The sequence below is a fragment of the Sceloporus undulatus genome, chromosome 1 (genome assembly GCF_019175285.1).
Source record: "Sceloporus undulatus isolate JIND9_A2432 ecotype Alabama chromosome 1, SceUnd_v1.1, whole genome shotgun sequence".
Taxonomy (NCBI): domain Eukaryota; kingdom Metazoa; phylum Chordata; class Lepidosauria; order Squamata; family Phrynosomatidae; genus Sceloporus; species Sceloporus undulatus.
In genome coordinates, this window is record NC_056522.1 from 21797010 (window position 1) to 21819706 (window position 22697).

Sequence of the window (22697 nt, forward strand, 5' to 3'; positions counted from 1 at the left end):
TACACCTCCAATCTATCACACAACTGTATAACTACCTAATGAAACACTAACAAGCCAAGATTTAACATGAAAACAATTGAAACAATCAAAGAGTCTACTAATTACATTCCTATCGTTTCCAGACACTCAAGCTCTAACTAACAGTAGCAAATCCAGGGCTGAGTGGGGGAGGGGCGCACACCCCTCCTCCCTCGCGCAGGTGTCAACTCAGTTCCGGAGACTGGAACGCGGGCCAAAGTCCAAGGCAGGAGCGAGGGGGTCTGTCAAGCCAGCTTTATATATGCGCCGCTCTCACCGGCACACACCTCGCCTCCCTCGCGCAGGGTTTCAAATCACTTCTTACTTTGTTTTTTGGGTATTTTTGGAAGTCTACATGAGTTGTCCACTGAGACGTTAAGTACAGTCCGACCTGGGCCAAAATTAGGGCTGGGGAGCTCTGAGCTTCCACATGCTCTGTGCTTTCCCGGCATCATTTTGGGTGCGCGCGCATTTAGACATGCCGATGATGTGCCTTGTGCGCTGCCTCCAAACTGCGCAGCACACAAGAGACATCACCGCTTCACTCCAGGGCGCTAACTGAGCCTTGGTAGCAGAATAAAAAAGAGCTGCATTTTGTGGCTCCTTTTTGGAATGCATAGTTGCCGGTGTCGTGTGGTTGCCACAGCAACAATGCAGGGGATAAAGAGGCGGCCTCTGTCTGTCACCTCCCCCCCGTCTGTCCAACCCCTAAGTTGTCCAAGCCGGCTTTCAAGTAAGCACTATAGCTTGAATTAGGCACAGAAAAGAACATGCAGCCTCCAAAGCATCTAGTGATAATGCTGCGACCAACAGGCATCTTAGTTGTGCACCAGATATTACCACCATGTAATTGCCCAGAACCAGGAACTGCCTGTCTACAGATCTTCTGAAGAATTTCACTTCAGTCTATTAGCAGAATTCATTATTAAATTACATAAAATAGAAGAGCAAACAACAAAGTCTATATATATTTGCATGTAGCTGGTATAAATCACATACCCTAAAAACTAAAAATACCATCAATTTATTTGTAAACCATTTTCCCACAATAAACGTGTTGTGCATAAAGTGGCTTGCAAAACAAAGATTAGGATAATATAGATGGCAAAAGTATATTAACATTTACAAATAAATAGCATGAATCTAACATAATACCAGTAATTCAATGAAACAGTACATAACTTCTTAGTACTATATCAACAATAAAAACATCAACATCACATAGGTGATTACAAAATTAACTAAAAACTCTTTTTCTACCTCTACATCCTGGAAGCTTCTAGGCTGGGCTTGGCATAGCATGTTTAGCAACTGTAGAATTAACTCCTCAACATATTGCAAAGCATCTTCAGTAGATGACAATTTAGGATGGACTTGCATCTGAACCTGTATTCAACAGAAAATAATTAAATTTACATTTTCTACTCCAGAAGCATCTTAGAATACAGTATTGAACATTTATAAAGCAATGGTGTTCTCAGTAGGATTGTTACAAGGTAAGGCATGTGAGTCAGTATGTAGTGTGTCCTAGGGCAGTGCAATGACAGGCAAGAAAACACCCATCAGTCCCTACAATGATCCAGGGACCAATCCAGGTGAGTACCGAAGGCAGAATAGCACAGGCTAAGCTTGTGCTATCCTGGCCTGTCCGCTCAGCCTCTTGGTCAAAATGTGCTCTATTCTTTTCAGTATGTCTGTGTGTGTAGGGATCAAAATACAATGGTCTGCTGGGCGCAGAACCAACTGTCACCTATCTTTTCTCCTGGCTGGATTTAAGATGCATCTGCCGTTCTGCTCTTAGAATCGCTTTATTGGTAGCTGCACTATACCTTTGATTAGCTAATTCCTTAAGTTGGAGCATACAGATGTTTTGGGAATGAGTAATACTAGCTTGAAATTTGGGGCCACACATTTACACATACACAAAGCTTTCAACAGGTCAGTGCTGAAAATGTTTTGCTTAAGAAATTGCTTGATTTTTAATGAAACTTGGCTGCATTGAAGTAGGCACTCCCGCAAAATGACAAATTGGTTACTTTTTATTATCGGCATGCAGTGTTCCTTGAACAGAGACCCAGAGACCATGATGTATCATGTCAGATGTGCCATTTGGATAAAAGATGCATTTAGTATCTTGGAGTGTAGTGGAGTCTCCTTCCTTAGAGGTCTTCAAACAGAGGCTGGATGGCCATCTGTCAGGGATGCTTTGATTGTGATTTCCTGCATGGCAGGGGGTTGGACTGGATGGCCCTTGTGGTCTCTTCCAACTGTACGATTCTATGGCACGTTACAGACTGCCCAGAAGGGGCGGTCTGCCGCTGCCGCCATTTGCAGCGTGGAGGAGCCCCAGCGTCCAAACCGCGAGGCTCCTCCGCGCTGCAAATAAGAAGCACTAAAATGGCGCTTCTCTTTGTGGCACGGATATGACACCGTGAGGTGCCAATGGCGCACTCACAGCATCATGTGCACCACGCGACGTGTGGATTCAGTGCGTCCGCTATGTAAAGATGGTGGCCCCCGTGTGGAATGAGAGCCGCCATTTTGTACGGACTCAGTCCGTATTAGGATTAGGGGCGTCCGGAAGTGACGCCCCTTTCTAACCCTAATACGGACCCAGTCCGTACTATAGGCCCGTCTGTAACGGGCCTATGATTCTATGATTCTAGTAACACAGCCCCAGATGGTGAAATTAATCTTTGCCAGATAACCTAAAAAAGTACCTTGACAGGCTACTTTCTTGAAGCAATTTTTCCCTACAATGAAGTAACTTCCTTCCCAGGCAACAGAAACCCCATCATTTAGAAATGGATAAAATTAGAATTAAAATAAATCCTTCCTTTACTAGACCCACAACTAAGGCCAATAAATACAAGAAGTGACATGCATACAGTGGCCCCTTGGTATCCACTGGGTATTGGCCCAGGACCTCTCACAGATACAAAAATCTATTGACATTCAAATCCCATTATAAACAATGCATAATGAAATGGCATCACATATATAAAATGGCAAAGTCCAGTTTGCTTTTTGGATATTTTTGTTTGTGAATATTTTCAAGCTGTGGTTAGGTTAGCTAAATCTGTGGGTGCATCATCTGTGCATACAGAGGGCCAACTCTCCATGATATTCAGTGGCTGTGTAAGTGTAGCTGATGTGCACCTAAGTCCTACTTTGGATGGGGTCCTCTCCTCCAAACCGCTTCTTGTATCTATTCTGGGAAAACATCTGTATGCTGGAGAACAGGAATGACATAAACTGCACCTGCAGTGCAGTGCAGAAATAATGCAGTTTGATAACACTTTATCTGCCATGGTTCAATGCTATGATTTCTGAGATTTTTAGTTTGTTGTGGCACCACAACTCTCTGACAGAGAAAACTGAATATCTCAAAGAATCATAGAGTTGGAAGGTACCACAAGGGCCATCCAGCCAAACCTCCTATCATGCAGGAATTCACAATCTAAGCATTCCCAACAGATGGCCACTGAGCATCTGTTTAAAAATCTCCAGAGAAGGAGACTACACCACATTCCAAGGCAGCATATTCTACTGTCCAACAGCTCTTACAGTTAGGAAGTTTCTCCTAATGTTTAGGTAAAATGTCTTTTCCTATAGTCTCACAAAACTACGAATCACAGAATTCCATAGTACTGAGCCATGGCAGCTAAACTGGTGTCAGACTGGATTCTTTCCGCAGTGCAGATGCAGCCACAGAAATATGTAGGATTTATTGAGGTCAGTGGGACTCAAGTTAAAATGCTGTAAATCAAACTAACATCATTTTTTCTCTACCTTCTCTTCCTCCTCCTCCATATCAGTCCAGTCCATGCAGAGACCTCCCAAACCATCTGGCTGTTTACCCCCATCTTTATTAGAAGAGAAAATGGCTGAGAGATTGTAAAGACTCGATCTTTTTTCTAGATTAATTTATTTTTTCCATTTCGAGTGGGAATTTGTGGAAGAATCTGTGTGTGTGTTTGTGTGTGTGTACACACGCATGCATGCACGCACAAATGTACACACACACGGGGCTTGAGTCTCACTTATCTGAAACGCTTGGGACCAGAAGTGATTTGGATATCGGATTTTTTCGGATATTGGAGTAAAATAAGATTATGTTGGAGATGGGACCCAAGTCTAAAAATGAAATTCATTTATGTTTTGTATACACCTTGTATATAGCCTAAAAGTAATTTTATATACAAGATTTTTAATAATTTTGCACACGAAACAAAGTTTTTATAAATTCAACCATCAGAAAGCAAAGGTATCACTATTTCAGTCACTCATTAAAAGTTATGAGCTACACGCTAACCTTTTCAGCCCTCTCTTTCTATGGTTCAGCACTGTTTTCAGTCATATTAACTGATTACTTTAAACAATTAAGCTTCAGTAACTGTAGTTTCCAACTGACTGTGTTAAAACTAACCCTAATTAAGATTAACCACTTCTTACTGGTTTGGATTGGCAGGAAAGTGTAGTTAATAGAAAAGAGAAGCACAAGATTCCAAACTTTTTGCAGTTGTGTGTCATTACATTTTCTGCTCTTATTGCCTTTTATTGGCCTGTTACAGAAAGCCAAAATAAAGCTGCTTCGAGTCACAGTGGAAGTTTGGTGTTTCAATGATGCATGTGCCCTAAGAGTCCAGAAGTCGCACCAAAGCCACGCTCCAGCCCTAAGGACTGGAGTGTGGCTTTGGTGTGGCTTCTGGACTCTTAGGACGCATGCATCATTGAAACACCATACCTCCACTGTGACTCGAAGCAGCTTTATTTTGGCTGTCTGTAACAGGCCATTTTGTTCTTAGCTCCTGAACTTAATTTATACATCATAAATGCATATACACAGGCTTTACACAGTACAGTTGGCCTTCCATATTAGCTGGGGTTAGGGGTACAGGATACTAGTGAAAGTAGAAAAATCTCAAATTAAAAACAATTTTTTTTTAACCTGAGTGAACACCTCTCTAGGAATCTCTAAGTTGCCCAGTGCAACTCCATGGTCAACATCAGCCAGAACCTGTCCACAGTATCATGCTGAAGGACCTAAAAATGCCTAGAGAAGTGTTTCCTCTAGGAATCTCTAGGTCCTCCAGTGTGACTCTATGGTCAACATCCAGCAGAGTCACACTGCATGATATAGAGATTCCTAAGGAGAAGAAATCCATTAAATCAGCAAACAATCAAATCTGCAAAAGTGTGTAGGGCCAACTGTATATCTGTGTATGTTGCTCTGAGTTGTGCAAAACAATAAAAGTACCCAGCCACTAAGATGTCACAGCACTTTTAAAAATGGGTTAAGACACTGAGGCAGAAGACTGCCAAGTAACACTATACTCTAAACAAATTCCCCAACTCCGCACACTCCTCCTTCCTCTTGTCTTAGTATGAAATGATGTGTCCGCTCTTTTCATTGAGAATAAATTTAACAACTGAGTGAGACACAGCCTCTTTTTAAATGTCTTTCCTAATTTGACATGCAGCAGCTTCAGATTCCCCCTATGACTGTCCCATGGGGGGTGGGCGGGAGCAGGACAGGAAAGCTTGCTTTCAACATGCCAAAAATGTATACATAGTGAGTTGGAGTCAGACTGAGACTCATTCCATGTGTCGGTGTGGATTATGGTAAAGCACACTATGGGCCTGAGCAGACAGGTCAGGAAAGCATGGGGTGAGCCTGTACTCTCCTGGCCCTGATATTCACCTGAGTTGGTCCCTAGGTTGGCGGGAGGACAGGAAGGTGTTCATACATCCATCCCTGTGCTGATCTGGGACCCGAGGCTAGCGCACACTCCTGAACTGCCGCACCGTCACTTTGACTGAGAAGCCTCCCAGTCACTGCATATAACATGGAAATAGGTTACCTGGTTGCACCCATGTGTTCAGGGGCCCTGTTTCCGTGTCAGATACAGTGATTGGGGGGCTTCTCAGTTGGAGCAACAGCCGCCAAGGCAAGGAGCATTGGGGGGGCTGTCTGAACAGCCTGCTTTTGTCATGGAATTTTCTAGAAACTACCAAGACCAGGGTTAACTATCCTGAGGTAGTCAGGCCAGATCCATGTCTGGACAGGTAGGATCCTGGCCAGGGTTTTTTGGCCTACATTGTTTTATCTAGACAATACAAGGTCAGGGCAATCCCAGGCCTCTGGTCCATGTGGACAATCCCTTTCAAGGCTTTAGAAAATCAATTGACTCCAAATTGCTGCAGCCAGGTTGCTGACTGCAGAACATATAACCTCTTTACTGAAACAACTCCACTGGCTACCCATTTGTTTTTGGGCAGAATTCAAAGTGTTTTAACTCGATAGTCCTATACAGCTTGGGTCCAGACTATGTGAAAAATCCCTGTCTCCCCAAGAGGATGTGGTGGCTTAGTGGTTAAGACACCAGTTCTGATGATCACAAGATTGGAAGGTTGGCAGTTTGAGGCCCAAGTGCTGCATGATGGGGTGAACTTTTATCACTAGTCCCAGCTTCTGCCAACCCAGCAGTTCAAAAGCATGCAAATGTAAGTAGATTGACAGGTACCACTATGGGAAGGTAACAGCATTCGGTGCAGTTATGCTGGCCCCATGACTACCAGAGCAGCCCTTGGACAACACTGGCTCTTTAGCTTAGAAATGGAGATGAGCACCACCCCCTACAGACTAGACATTCATGTCAAGGGACTACCTTTATGGGACTGTCTGTAAGATCTATGGGGGAAGATTTCTTCTTGGTCACTACCATCCTAGGCATATCTGATGAGAACATAAGAAAGAGTCTTCTTGGTGGCTGCTCCTAAACTGTGAAATTCCTCCCCTTGGGATGTCTAGCTGGCTCCGTCTCTGCTGTCTTTCCACCAGCAGATAAAGACATCTATACTTAAAAAGCCATTTTGTTTTTAGTATGCTGCAGAAGATACAGCTTTTCATGCAGGATGTGTGTAGTGTCACTCATTCCATTCTGTTTTAATGTTGTTTTAATGTTTTTAATGCTGTTTTTAACTTGTGTTTTAACATCAAATTTAGTCTGTGTTTTAACTTTTGTATGAAGTACTTTATAAATTATCGAAGCCACTTTATTCCCCATCGCCCTGTCCAGATGTGAGAGCTGGATAGTGAAGAAAGCTGAATGAAAGAAAATCAACTCGTTTAAGATGTGGTTCTGGAGAAGAATGCTGAGGATACAGGGGACAGCCAAGAAGCAAACAAAAGTGTTCATGGACAGATCAAGCCAGAACTCCCCCTAGGAATCAAGGATGACTAAACTGAGGATGTCGTACTTTGGCCACATTACGAGAAGGCACAATTCATTAAAAAAAAAAAAAGGCAATGATGCTAGGAAAGATAGAACACAGTAGAAAGAGAGGTAAACAACATGCCAGATGGTTAGATTCAATCAGGGAGGCCATGGGCTGAAACTGCAGGACCTGAGCAGAGCTGTTGAGGACAGGGAGAACCAGAGATCCACAGGGCTGCCACGAGCCAAGGATGACTCAAAAGCAGTTAACAACAACAAATTTTATAAATTGTACTGTGATATTTTGGATGCCGAATCCCATGATAGGAGAAAGGCAAGATATAAATTAAATAAATAAGGAAATGGATTGACTGGTGGAAGTAGATTTCCAATCCCCTTCCTCCCCAGATCAGTACTTCCACCTCCCCATACAATTATTATAGATGGGTGGGTGACTTTACTAATGGTGTAAACTATGAAATAGGAAGGAGGGATCCATGAAAACTGGTCAGAGAAACCATGCATGAGCAGACCCCTTCTGTCCATGGAAAATAATTCCTAGTACAATAATTAGTTATTATTTTTGGTATGGTTAATTGTGTTCAAGCCAAACTAAACCCATGGCAACGCTATGTATGAGAGACTCCAAGTCACCCTATCCTCAACTGCCCTGCTCAGCTCCTGCAGACTCATGGCCATGGCTTCTCTGATTGAGTCTATGTATCTGGAATACAGTCATCCTCTTTTCCTATTCCCCACTACTTTGTTGTTGTTGTTGTTGTTGTTGTATGTATGCCTTGCAGCCATTTCTGACTTATGGCAATCCTAAGGTGACCATATCATGGGGTTTTCTTGGCAAGTTTCTTCAGGGTATGTGTCATTGCCATCCTCTTTCTCTGAGGCTACGAGAATGTGACTTGCCCAAGGTTAACCAGTGAGTTTACATGGCCAAGCTGGGATTCAAACCCTGGTCTCCAAAGTCATGCTGAAACCATTACATCAGGCTGGTTTGTCCTCCACTCTATCAAGCATTACAGTCTTTTGTCATGAGACATTTCTTCTGATGGTGTGAAATAAAATATGATAAACTTAGTTTAGTCATCTTTGCTTCCAGTTAGGGCCTGATCTGCTCTAGAATCCATCCATTGGTCTTATTAGCAGTCCACAGTATTCTTAGAACTCTTCTCCAGCACCACCTCTCAAATGAGTTGATTTCCCCCCCTTATCAGCTTTCATCACTGTCCAGCTTTCACAACCATACAGAAAAATGAGAAATATGATGGCATGGACAAACCTAATTTTGGTATATCTTTACATTTCAGGATCTTCCTTCATAGAGCTGCCCTTCCAAGGCCTAGTCTTCTTCAGATTTCTTGACTGCAGGCTCCACTCTAATTGATGCCTGCACCCAAGTATGGAAAATCGTGGACCATTTCAATCTCTTTATTGTCTATTTTAAAATTATGTAGATTGTCTGTAGGATAATAAAATTGAGGCTGCCATACATTGGCCACATCGGGAGGAAAAAAGACTCATTAAAAAGACAATAATGCTGGGAAAGGTAGAGGGTAGTGGAAAGAAAGGAAGGTCACATTCCAGATGGATGGACTCAATCAGGGAGGCCATTTGCCTGAATCTGCAGGACCTAAGCAGATCCCACAAACTTAGTGGAGGATAGGGGGGCCTGGAGATGTCTCAAGTGCAGGGTCACCAAGAATCAGGGTAGTTTCAAGGGCAGTTAACAACAACCACCGTGGTCATAATTTTTGTGGTTTTTTTTATGTTCAGCTGTAAACATACTGTTTACAGTATTATACCCAGCTCTAAATTGTTAGTGAAGAAATAAAATATAAATACCTTAGAACTGATAAACATTAATAATTAAATAATCACCCAAGTTTTTTAAAACTGCATAGTTATATGCTACATACTCACTTCACAGCTTGTTGGCATAGATAGGTTAAACTTCTCACATCCTACAGAACAGTTAACATATTTAAAACAAATCATTACATGATAAACTTCTTGTCAAAGCTCACTTCCAATGCAACATTTCTAAGGCAAGTACACTCCATCTCTAAAACATTGCCAGCCTCATGAATTAAAATGGGCCATGTGCAGATAAAAAATAAACTATTTTAAATGGTTTAAAATGATTTCTTGTGTGCTGCCCTAAGATTCTTGGATATTGAGTAAAATATAAATATTTTAATAACATCACCTTCTTTCTCATCATGCAAGAAAGGGAAGTGTTATGTGCATTAACATCAAGGTCCATTTAAACTGGATATCAAAACCAATCATAACAAACAAATCAAGAGAAAATACAATCCACAGTCCAATAAATCTTACATAAATAACATGAAACTCACAGTGCCTTTTAATTTTGTTCCACTTTCGGTAGTGGAAAAATAAATAGCTTAAAACATATTTTTATTGCAAGTTAACTCAGTGAAACTGGTCACCTCTGTAATTACTCACAAGAAACTAGTTCCTTGGGAAAAAATGTGCAAGCGCACCTCTGTTTGATCCTTCTTTCGATACAACTCTATTCAAACTATTCCAGTACAAGATGCCCTCACAATTTCCCCATCCCAAATAGGGAATTCCCAGCCATATATGTATGTTTCTCTGGGAAACAAATGAAATTGGAAAATAACTTAACCTCTACAATGCTTTCTCCATCCTTCTGTCATCTCTAGGCTGTTGGTGATAATAGTAGTGAGATTTATTTAGCCTGGGCCGCCACAGATGAATACATGCATGTTGATAATTAAAAAACAAATTTCATGGATGACCAAATACTCAGGACTAAACACAACACATCTGTTAGCTATTTGCAGGCTTACATGCCAGAAGAAACATTTATCAGGGATTGTTAGCCACTCATGTGAATGTCTACATTAACCAAATGCCTGACATCCACCTACCCCCAGTAAAGTACACTAACATCTTTGAAAATAACTGAAATAAAGAAGCTGGTAGCATAAGTTTTCATAAACTTGAGCCTCTTTCTTCAGATGCATACAAATGCTCATGCAACCAGGCTACCAGATTCTTTCTTTCAGTTAGAGCTGAAACAGACAGCTTGGAAAGGGTGGATTGGAACCATTCCAGAGCTGGTCGTTCCAGTGCTGCAGCAACCACACGCCATAGAGCTGGCCCAAATAGGAGAGGAAAAGATCAGCTTCTACTGAGAGGCAAGAGACTCCGCCCTCCATAACAGCCATCCACCGGCCTGAGAGGCAGGAGACTCCGCCCTCCATAACAGCCATCCACCGGCCTGAGAGGCAAGAGACTCCGCCCTCCATAACAGCCATCCACCGGCCTGAGAGGCAGAAGACTCCGCCCTCCATAACAGCCATCCACCGGCCTGAGATGGAGTTCACCAGGCAGGTCCAGCTCCATCAGGACTAGCCTGGAAGAAGGAAGAGCCCTCCCTCCAGTCCATCTGCCTTGGTCCAGGCCTCAGAGGGAGAGAAGAACCACTGGACCTCATCCCCTTTCCCTTCACCATTCCCTTCTCCTTTTGTGTCGTGTCTTTTAGATTGTAAGCCTGAGGGCAGGGAACTGTCTGATTAAAAATATTATTGTAAGGCGCTCTGAGAGCCATTAGGGCTGAAGGGCGGGATATAAATACCTAAATAAATAAAATAAATAAAATAAATACTTGGGCTGGTAAAACCCCGGAGCACCTTCAAGCTCTTCCAGCAGTGTGGGGCATGTAAACACCGCACCTCCAGAGCATCTTTAAGCCAGCCATGTCTAGTCGGCCAGAGGCGCTTCGGAACGTCTTGGAAGTGTAAACGCCATGCCCTCAAGCTGCTGTTTTGGCTCTTAGTCTCCAAGGTGCGACACGATCCCTTGGCACTGTGGACTGTATATTGTTGTACTTTGCCGTCTGGCCAATATGGCTCCACCTGAATAAATGTATTCATAGTACACATGTTCCCTAACGTATGGACATATACTATGACCTTTACCCATGTTGTTACACTTCATAGCACCCCCTACAATCGGAAAAATGCAAATATTGGAGCCCCATTATTGTTAATATGGCCGTGCATGTGGCACCGCATGCGCACCATTTTATCCCACCTTGCTTCCCATCCACGGAAATTCAAAACTGCAAAGGGGTAATTAGTGAATCCGGAGGGACAACTGTTTCAATCTTTAAAATTATGTAGATTGTCTGGAGGATGATCAAACTGAGGCTGTTGTACTTTGATCACATCAAGAAAAGCCACTCACTGGAAAAGACAACCATGTTAGGAAAGGTGGAGGGACATAGAAAGAGAGGAAGACTGCATGTCAGATTAGGAAGTTACAGCTATGAATTTGCAGGCCCTAAGCAGAATAGTGGAGGATAGGGGTCTTGGAGTTGTCTCATCCACATTATTCTAGTACTACAGCTTGACATTTAAAGAAGTGATGTAGTGTTTAACAGAGGATACAAGATTTAAAGTTGGTGTGATAGAGATAATTCTTTTCATGGACTTCCATTTAGTACAGTGGGCCCTTGGTATCCGCTGGGGTATGGTTTCAGGACCCTCTGTGGATAACCAAATCTGTGGATGCTCAAGCCCCAGTGGTAGAGTAAGATGGTGTCCCTTAGATAAAACAGCAAAATGAATGTTTGCTTTTTGGAATTTATACTTTTAAAAATTATTTTCAAACTGTGGATGCTTGAATCCATAGATATAAAAAATCTGCGGATAGAGGGCTGACTGTATTTTAGCAACAGTCGAGTACTGTTACAGTAAGGACTGTTTGTCAGTTAAGTTAATTTTGCATAATAATGTTTGCTACTTTCTGTATATGAGTATATAATTGTTAGTTACTTTCATGTTAGAATCAGAGTTAGAAGAGACCGCAAGGGCCATCCAGTCCAACCCCCTGCCATGCAGGAAATCTCAATCAAAGCATCCCCGACAGATGCCCATCCAGCCTCTGCTTAAAAGATCTCCAAGGAGGGAGACTCCACTACACTCCGAGGGAGTGTGTTCCACTGTCGAACAGCCCTTACTGTCAGGAAGTTCCTCCTAATGGTGAGTTGGAATCTCTTTTCCTGTAGCTTGCATCCATTGCTCTGGGTCCTAGTCTCTGGAGCAGCAGAAAACAAGCTTGCTCCCTCCTCAATATGACATCCCTTCAAGTATTTAAACAGGGCTATCATATCACCTCTTAACCTTCTTTTCTCCAGGCTAAACATCCCCCAGCTCCCTGAGTCGTTCCTCATAGGGCATGGTTTCCAGACCCTTCACCATTTTAGTCACCCTCCTTTGGACACACTCCAGTTTCTCAATGTCCTTTTTGAATTGTGGTGCCCAGAACTGGACACAATATTCCAGGTGGGGCCTGACCAAAGCAGAATAGAGTGGCACTATTACTTCCCTTGATCTAGACACTATACTTCTAATGATGCAGCCTAAAATTGCATTGGCCTTTTTAGCTGCCGCATCACACTGTTGACTTGTGTTCAACTTATGGTCTACTTGGACTCCCAGATCCCTTTCACACATAGTCTCGTTTAGGTGTTATCCTTTGATTAGTGCACTTTCAGTTCATTATATTATTTGTGGTTATTCTCTATGTTCTCCAGTTATCTTTTGTTCAGTTTTTTACATTACATTTGGTACCTATATAATTTCCCCCTAGTTTGTTAGTTCATCCACAAGGAAACATCAGCTAGTTCAAAACATGACAGCCATATTGGTTACTGGGACACTGAGGTTAGTGGGGCATCAAGGAGTGACCCCACTAACCTCATTTAACCAATATTAAAATTGCTCCACTGGCTGCCAATTCGTTTCTGGACAAGGTACAAAATGTTGGTTATCATCTTTAAAGCTCTACATGGTTTGAGTCCAGGTTACCTACAGGATCACCTGCTCCCATATACTCAGGTCCTCTGGCGGACCTTTACTCCATTCAGCCAGGGCTAGCTTGGCAACTGTCAGCCAGAGGACTTTTTCTTCCACCTTGAATCTCTGCTCTGGGAGGAAGGCAGCATATAAATACCGTATATACACAACTACAAGTCAATCTTATGTTTAAATCGAGAGCAGGTTTGGGGACCAAAATTATGGATTTTGATATGACCCATGGATAAGTCGAGGATAAAACTTAGGAACATGTAGCAAAGGTTGAATCTAAACGGTGAAGCAAAGGAAAACAATGCCAAAGAATTTACAAAACTCCAGCAGGCATAACTGTTTATGCTCAGCCTAAAGGCTGGCTGGATGAGAGAGCAGAGGAGAGGAGGGTCAGTGCTTCCAGGATTGATGACACTCTTGCCTTTCGTCAGGGCATGGTTCATATAGGATTAAAGTACAGTCCTTACACTGACCTGTGGATACGTTCTCAGTTTTTGGGGGTCAATTTTTGATTAAAATTTCTAGACTTATACATGAGTATACAGTAAACATAATAATAATAACAACAATAGTAGCAATAACTCTTCAGCTGCCCCTAGGCTGTGGAATGAGCTGCTGGAAGAGATTCAACAGTTGGATATGTAGTCTAAATTTAAAAGAACATTAAAGACCAGTCTCTTCCAGCAGGCTTATTCAGATTATTTTTAAATTGTGAATTTTATTTAAAGGATTAATTTTAAATGTGGATTGTTTTAATATGTGTAACATCTTATTTGTCCTTTGAAACTGATGTGTGTTTTAACTGATTTGTTTTAGGTGGTATTTGCTTGTTAACTGTTGTTTTTCTCCGCCTCGAAGAGAGGTGGGTAAGGAATGAACGTTACTGTTGTTGTTTTGTGCTGCTCCAGAGAATAGGACCCAAAGCAATGGACCTGGAAGCTACAGGAAAAGAGATGCCACCCCAACATGAGGAGGAACTTCCTGACAGTAAGGGCTGTTTGACAGTGGAACAAACTCCTTCCTTGGAGTGTAGTGGAGTCTCCCTCCTTGGAGGTCTTTAAGCAGAGGCTGGATGGTCATCTGTCAATGGGGATGCTTTGACTGAGAGTTCCTGCATGGCAGAATGGGGTTGGACTGGATGGTCCTTGAGGTCCCTTCTAACTCTTCTATGATGATGCTTATTAAGTTCTCTATGTGCCATGGGCAGCTAACAACAATACTGCCGGGTGACACCAGATGTACAAACCACTAAGGAGGACAAGGCACCGTATGATGCAGATGTTCGAGAAAAATGTAGGCCCTTACCAAATAAAAGATCAAAGCTCTAATATAAATGCAAATTCATGCTTCTTAGTACTGCTCAAAATGGAGGAAAGTTGAGAAGTTGAAATGTAGGGCATGTCCTAGAAAAGGAGGACACCTGGTCTCCCTGAATGTGTTTGTTAGCGATGCTTAAAACGGAGGATGTTTCAGGATCAGAAGACTGAAACGGGGAGCCTGTCCTGGGAAAGAGGCCTGTCTGGGCACCCTGAATGTGCTTCCCAGTGGAGACTTTGGAGTCCCTCCTGGAAAGGAATAGTGGGCCAAAAGCAAAAGACCAGGAAAGAGCAGCACTTCACAGAGAGGCCAGTGCTCAAAACGGAGGGCCACCTGAAATCCCTGCTGGGCAGAAGGCTGGAAAAGGAGGGCGCCGGGCCGCCCTGAGTGTCCCTCCCTCCTCCCCCGCAGCTCAAGGAAAGAGACCCCCCTCTGATCCAAAACACACTGCAGGGAATAAGGCAGCCTGAGGCCGCTCCAGCTGCCTTGGCTCAATGCAGAGAACTGTGGTGCTTGTGAGCCACGGAGCCTCCTCTGCCAGGACCCCCAGCACTGAGCCCGGGCAGCTAAAGCGCTCTGCATCCGCAGTGCCTTCTGGAGGGAGGCCTCCCGCTCCCTCACCTTCTTCAAGGCGGGCACCAGGAGGCCCCTCCACTTGGGCGCGTTCTCCTCGCTGAAGAAGTCGTACTGCAGCGGCGGCGCCTGCATCCTGGCGGCTCCCTCCCGGGCCCTGGGCAGCGGCGGAGGCGGCGGAGAAGCGGCGGCGGGAGTCACTGCTGGGGCCGGCGTCGCCTTCGTCGCGGGCGTCGCGCTCGTCGCTGTCCCTGGGGCCGGAGGGGAGGCGGCTGTGGCGGGCGACACCCGGAACCGGAGGAGGGCAGCGACTGGAGGGGGAGCCGCCGAGGCGGGCGGCAGCGTTGGCAAGGCCCAGCGTCGCGGGGGGGGCGGCGGCGGCGGCAACATCCCTCCCTCGGTCGCTCCTCGCCGCCGCCCGGCCCGGCCTCGCCTCCTCACTCAGCGCCGGGGCCTGCCTGGGAGGAGAAGCCGCGGCGCCCTCGCATCCTGACGGGGCTGAGGGCAAAGACAGGGGCGCCGAGTGACGGTGGCTGAAGGAAGGGCCGCGTCGCGAGCACGGCTTCACACTCTCTTTGGGCTTCTTCCTTCCCCCTTGCCCTGACGGTTATAACCGCCGGCGCCTGCGCAGTGGGCGCAAACGTCGAGAGAGCATGCGCAGTGGGCTCAAAAAACAAACAAAAAAAAGGGCCGGGGAGCATGCGCAGTCGGATCAAAAGCTGAGGGAGCATGCGCAGTGGCGTCGCTCTCCTTTTCCCCTCCCTTCTACCTTCCTTAGCCCCCTTTTCCTTTGGAAGTCCTCTCGCCCCGCCTTCCTTGGCTCCTCCCTCCCACTTCCGCTCCTGACCGGAAATTAACAGAAATTAAACCCCACCTACCCCCCTTTTTCCCTTTTCTCTCTTTTTCCTTCTCCTCCCCTCAGTCCAGGACTACTAATCGAAAACCGAAGCGGTGACTCTTTCCACAGATGATTTTCGTTCCTCTTTCTCCTCCTCCACTCAGTTCAGGATTGCTAATGGATAACCGAAGCGGTGATCCTTTTCACATAGTTTTCACTACAGCTCCCACAATTCCTGGCCATTGGCCCAACTGTTTGGGGCTTCTGGGAGTTAAAGTCCAAAAAACCCAAAACCGTACAGTGGTCCGCAAACTGTTCTCCAAGGGATTTTGGACTTCATCTCCCAGAATGCCGGACTATTGACCAACGTGGCTGAGGCAGCTGGGAGATGAGGTCCAAAAAATCTCTTAAAGGGCACAGTTTGGGGATCCCTTAAATCCCAATATGTAGAGAGGCCTTGTAGCACCTTTGGCACTAACTGAAAGAGAGGGGTTGGCAGCATGAGCTTTCCTAGGCTTCAGTCTACTTCCTCAGATGCATTCGGGTTTTGGGGACCTCTTCCTGGGGCGAGGCAGAGAAGGCAAGAGGAGGAAGGAAACCTTGCTAAAGCGCCCCCTGTGGCCCGGAGGACTGGCGGTTTTACTGGCTTAGAAGTTCAAAAGAAAACAAGAGAGTAGTTTTTAAATTGATTATTCATATATACATATATACTTAAGTCTATGAAAGCTCATGCTGCCAATTTCTTCCTGTTTTTTGTCAGTCACAAATAGGGTTGCCATTACCACCAGAAGGGACAACATGGAGAAAATTGTAGGATGAAATTTAGACCAAAATGTAGGACCAATGTAGGATAAAAAATTTACACCCCTCCCCCCAATGTAGGACATTCAAGAAAAATGGAGGGCATAGCCAACCAAAAGCCAAAAGTATTAATAATTTTGAAAAAGCATTAATATAAATCCTTATATGAAAGGACCATTCTGCTCTGGTCAGGCCCCACCTGGAATATTGTGTCCAGTTCTGGGCACCACAATTTAAGGAGGACATTGAGAAACTGGAGCGTATCCAAAGGAGGGCGACTAAAATGGTGAAGGGTCTGCAAACCATGCCCTATGAGGAGCTGGAGATGTTTAGCCTGGAGAAGAGATGCTTAAGAGCTGATATGATAGCCCTGCTTAAACACTTGAAGGGGTGTCCTATTGAGGAGGGAGCAAGCTTGTTTTCTGCTGCTCCAAAGAATAAAACACGGAATAATGGATTCTACCTCAACATTAGGAGGAACTTCCTGAGCTTTTTCACAGTGGAACACACTCCTTCCTCAGAGTGTAGTGGATTCTCCTTCTTTGGAGGTCTTTAAACAGAGGCTGGATGGCCATTTGTCAGGAGTGCTTTGATTGAGAGTTCCTGCATGGCAGAATGGGTGGTCCTTGAAGTCTCTTCCAATTCTATGATTCTTTTCACCAACTTGAACAAGCCCAGCTCCTTCAACCTTTTTGCATGTTTTGTTCCCCAAACCTCTTACCATCCTTGATTCAACTCTGATTCTATGTGTGTGTGTGTGTGTGTGTGTGTGTGTATTCTCTAGTGTTAGGGGCACAAGACCCCCGTGAATATAGAAAAACAAACAACGAAAACACCGCGTTTTTACCTGAGAGAACACCTCTCTAGGCATCTCTAGGTCCTCCAACGCAACTTTGTGGTCAACGTCCAACATATACTGACCATAGAACTGCACTAGAGGAGCTACAAATGCCTAGTAGAGTATTCTCTACAGGAATCTCTAGGTCTTTCAGTGCAACTTTTAGTTAAAAGTTGATCATACAGTTTCGTAGGAGGACTTAAATATTCCTGGAGGACATATTAATAAAATCTGTAAATAATCAAATCTACAAATATCAAAGCTGCAAATAGGGGGAGATGAGTATATATATCAAAGATATAGCTGTGTGAGTCTGTAGAATCAGTATGTAGAGAGAGATCTTGTAGCACCATCAAAGGACTTGTGCTCTACTAAGTTTCCAAGATCCCTTTCACACATAGTCTCATTCAGCCTGAAATATATGTTGATTTTCTGTGTAGTAGTGGGAATAGGAGGGATTAGAAATGAAGAGGGATGTATGCAGCCATGCCAGGCCTCTTATCTATGACTCCCTAATTCAGAAGAGAATAGGGAGTCAGTGTAGATAACTAACACACCACCTACAGAAAATGTGGTGCTGAAGTCAGCTAGAGTAGTCCATTTCTGCCAACCTAGCAGTCTGAACGCATGTAAAGGTGCAAATAGATAGATAGGTACCCCTTTGGTGGGAAGATAAAAGCATTTGGTGCAGTCATGCTGGCCATATGATCAGAGTTGTCTTTGACAACACTGGCTCTTTGGCTTAGTAACAGAGATGAACACCGCCCCCTCGACAGCCTTGTCAAAGAGAAAACCTTTACCTTTACCTTAAAGTTAGTCCATCCCTAACAAGCTAGTGAGGAATTCTGGGTCATCATAGCAAGAGAATGTCTTTACACCAGATAGGGCTCTTATGATGGAGGGAAGCTTTCTTTTTTCTGCTCCAGAGTAGCACCCAAAACAAGCAACTCAGATTACAAAAAAAGAAGTTTTAACTATTCAAGGATGGAATTTAGTATCTCAGAAGGTGGTGCGCTTTTCTCTGTTGGAGTTTTTTTTAACAGAGTTGTATATCCATGTGTCAAGGCTGCTTCAGGTGTGGATTCCAATATTGGCAATGGATTGGTTAGATGGCCCTTAGGCTACAATTCTATTATTTTAGTTACTTTTCCCCAATCTTCAAATGCTTAAATTCTTCAGAAAATGAGTGCAGATGGCAATCCAGATGTACAACAAACATGTTAAAAAAAGTTTATTTTACAATATATACATCAGGAAATATTCAAAAGCATTACCAACAACATCAATACAGACCATAAATCACTTTTAATGTAGTTATTCTTAGTATATATCACAGTATAAAGAATATATACAAAAAGCCAATATGTGCATTTCCCCCAAAACTTGGCATTTACATTACTGCATCAAAAATTATTTTGCTCAAAATTAAAAATTCCTGTGATGTGTAGTAATCATGTAAATTGTTTGTGTGAGGTAGCAACTAAACAATTTTGGCTAGGCATTAAGACATTAAAAGGAACATGTGAAAAAACAGCATAAGGCCAAACATTGAAAAACCGAATGGGCCAAATTAAGACAATTAATTAATCACTGTGTTAATGGCAACTCCCTTTCATATGAAGAACAGCTGTTCTGTGGGTTCATCCCCATATGGCAGTGAGTATTAAGCTTCTTGCCTTAGAGAAATTAATCTGTCTAATGATAAACCCCTGCATATTGCATAGGATTCTCAGGTACACAGTTCACATGGGCTATGCTTGTTTGAGCTTTACTCTCAATGTGAACTGAGTAAAATCTCACCCTATTCTTCCCACTCCTCAATGATGCTCATGGCAAGTAGGGAAAAGTATGCTCTCTTTTAGGAGCATTTTTATTATTACTGAAAAGCCCACATCTATGCCTCTGAGGTATCCAGGGTTGCTTGGAATATAGCTTCGAAATCACTGTTCAATGAAGTTCCTACTACTTAAAGAAAAGAAGTACAGATTCACCACTCTGTTATCTGCAAGTGAAAACCACTATGGAATCCCAGTGTGTGCACACTTATCTTATGACAATTGGCAAAAGGGCTATGCAGATCAACATGGGCATAATGGTAATGAACTAGGGATGCTACACCTATCCTGCCAAGTAGGACATCCAGTTTTACTTGAGAGAAACGTATATCTTTGTCTTAATGTGAATGCTAATTAATATCTGTGAAGTACAGTCAACTCTCCGTATCTGTAGATTCTGCATCCATGGCTTCAAAATATTTCAAATTTCAAACTTTGATTTTGCCATTTAATATACGAGATACATTTTACAAAGTCATTGTATAGAATGGGACTTGAGCATCCACGGGGAATCATGGAACCAAACCCCAGCAGATACCAAGGGCCCACTGTATGTGGATACTTGGATCTAGCTCCAAATATTGCAACAACTTCCACAATGTGGAATGCTATAATTTTTGCATGATGTGGGTGGCACTGAATAACAAAAAAATCAAAATAATCCTTATTTAATCATTGTATACATTTATAATTATGCCAAGGTACCACTATTTGGGATTTATTCCCATTCAAAATATTTACTTCCTTCCCCAAGTGCAGAAAATAATTAGAGAATTTTCCTTAAATATAAAAATACAGGTGTTCAACTGGCTAGTTTCACAAAGAAAACTATCCAAATAAACTAAAACACCCAAATCATATCTACAAAGTCACAGCTTACTTTTGTGACTAAATACATCACATATTAATACTTTGTGCAACCAAACACCAGTGTACTTGCATAAAATTAAAAACATGATTGTAACAGGATTACAGCCTTGGTTACAATGTCTAAAAGGTAAGATTTATTTGTATTAGTAAATTACATAATAAAATACAATAGTGTTATTTAAATGCACTGTTTTTATCGCTAGCATCCAATTTTTTTTAAAAAAGTGTCCTTACAACAGTACCCCAAAAGCAATTTCATGTCTTCAGCTATCTGTACAAATAAGACATTTTGACCACTATCTACAAAAAAAATCAAGGGATGCCTCCATTTGAACGGAAAAATACTGCATATATGTACAAAGATTACATAATGGTGAACCAAGCACTTATGTGGTATAAATGTGCTAAATATGTCCATATCATTCAGGCAAGCATTCTTGCACTCATTCACTCACACACCACAATAAATTACAAAGTAAATGAAGTTGGGGTACTGTAGCTTTTGTGCAATTTCAGCCATCCATAAGTGTTGAAGCAGTAGTGTTCTCTTTTCAGAATTAAATTGCCATGCATGCTGCCTCTCAGTAACTGTTTTCATGACCTGCTAAGATGTATAAGTTGCTGTTGGCCGTAGGGTTATCTGTAGGCCTACTCTCCAGTACCACAACTCTGGGAGGGAAAATAAGCACAGTATAAAAATAATGGCAAATATATCAAGCCAACTTGATGTATTTATGGCAAAGGAAAGGCAAGCTTCAAATTGTGAGGGCTGCACTTTGCTACTCTAAAGAAGGGTCCTGCTCAATACTGCTGGTTATGCTTCTTTATCCAAATCATAACTTGGAATGAGAATGGATGTTTCTACTGCTGTTAATTCACTGGTCCAGCTGAGTGAGAGACTACTGATAAAAACAAAGATCAGCAGTCACAGTTACTGTCTGCCCTCTCTTGCTAAACACTGTCAGTGACTGGATCTATCAGACTCAATCTTCACTGCTGCCCCTGGGAAATAGCAGACAAGTGACTGGTGGCAGATCGTCCCGCGGTTCTTCTATTATGCTAACCAGTATAGCTGGTCCTGAGTTTAGTGGTGAACTAAACCACACTATTCCTTCCTTCTTGAAGAACAGTTACACCTGAGTTTCAATACACTATGACTGAGGTTGATCATACCTGTCGGATCCAAGGAGTCTGAAAATTCTTGTACTGTCTGAAATTTCCTGTGTGATCTGCATGAAGAGAAAAATAGTCTGACTCACTTAATATTTTATGTATTAAGTAAAACATGTTGTTTTTAAAATCTTTAAATGAAATTATAAACAAATATACATTTCTTTCTCACTCTATGACATATAAACAAATTCTTCATGAATTAGCCTTAGCCATCATTCAAATTAACCTTAGCCATCATTTTATTTTGCAACATTAAAAAAATTACATTCTCTCTCCAGATCAGGTGTGAGAATCATGTGGCCTTGCAAATGTTATTAGACTGCAATTCGCAGCACCCCAGACCAAGGGTGGGGAATGCTGGGTGTTGAGTCTAGCAACCCACCACTGCTTTAGATGTGTATATATATTTAAGAGAAAGTAGATGTATATATATTTGCTGTAGATGTATATATATTTCAGAAAAAGTCCTGTAAGTAAATAAAACATGCAGAGAGCATTTTTGATCATTCAGTAATCTTTACACTACACTCTATACTGTATGTTTCCATTAGCATCTTTACATTTTTCAGACGTGGACTCAAAGTTGTAAATCCATCTGTTAATCTCAACTAGAGCGAGGATCATTCAATAAACCAGTAGTACTTCTACAAGTGTAGACTTCCAAGAGAGCCAGTGTGGTGTAATGGTTTGAGCTCAGAGCAGCAACTCTGGAGATCAAGGTTTGAATCCACACTCAACCATGGAGTTATCTTAGACAAGTCACATGCTCTTAGCCTCAGAGAAAGGCAATGGGAAACCTCCTCTGAACAGATATTGCCAAGAAAACCCCATGATAGGTTTGCCTTAAGTCAAAAAAGATTTGAAGGCACACAACAAAGACTTCCAAAATTCTTGGGCTTTTACACTACACAACACTATGTTCCACATTAATACCACAATCCTGTGGCATCCTGGCAGTATTTTGGGAGGAGTATTTAGAATTCAAGATATTGCTATGGCAGTTAAAGTGGAAAGAAATGCTATCATTGTGTTGTGTGAAACGGACTCTTTTTGATTCAATGAATTTGTTCTAGATGGGCTTAACAACTAGAATTAAGTCTAAAACTGAAAGACTGTGTAAGGCTACTTAGTTACTTCACTGCACTGATGAGCTGAGATTTGATCTGCAGAATTTCCAGTTCGTTGTTTTTATCATCTCACCATTTTAAAAAAGAAAAAAAAAAGATTTTGTGTCCTGCAAAATTTTCTAAAGAAGGAAATAGCATGAATACTAAGAAACACAATATTGCCTTTAAGCTTATTTTTCAAGACAAGTCAATAAAACTAGCTTTTATTGCA

At 42.6% G+C, this 22697-nt stretch overlaps 2 protein-coding genes across 14 annotated transcripts in view; both read right to left on the minus strand.

Annotated features, from left to right (window-relative positions):
- Positions 1-15629, minus strand: part of SOS1 (SOS Ras/Rac guanine nucleotide exchange factor 1) — a 78545-nt gene extending 62916 nt beyond the window's left edge. For all 4 annotated transcript variants that reach the window (XR_006101754.1, XR_006101757.1, XR_006101749.1 and 1 more), the window contains exons 1-2: positions 15053-15629; positions 1279-1404 (exon numbers count right to left, since the gene is read on the minus strand). Coding sequence is in view for 1 of the 4 variants with exons in the window: in XM_042447920.1 (XP_042303854.1) it covers positions 1279-1404; positions 15053-15394 (468 nt within the window). In the remaining 3 variants the exon portion in view is untranslated. The remainder of the gene's footprint in view (positions 1-1278; positions 1405-15052) is intronic.
- A 3059-nt stretch (positions 15630-18688) lies between these two features.
- The window catches only part of MAP4K3 (mitogen-activated protein kinase kinase kinase kinase 3), an 81222-nt gene continuing 77213 nt past the window's right edge, over positions 18689-22697 (minus strand). For all 10 annotated transcript variants that reach the window (XM_042455636.1, XM_042455622.1, XM_042455613.1 and 7 more), the window contains 2 exons: positions 21360-21415; positions 18689-20855 (listed from right to left, as the gene is read on the minus strand). In XM_042455636.1, coding sequence (XP_042311570.1) covers positions 20768-20855; positions 21360-21415 — 144 coding nt within the window. In that variant the 3' untranslated portion in view covers positions 18689-20767. The remainder of the gene's footprint in view (positions 20856-21359; positions 21416-22697) is intronic.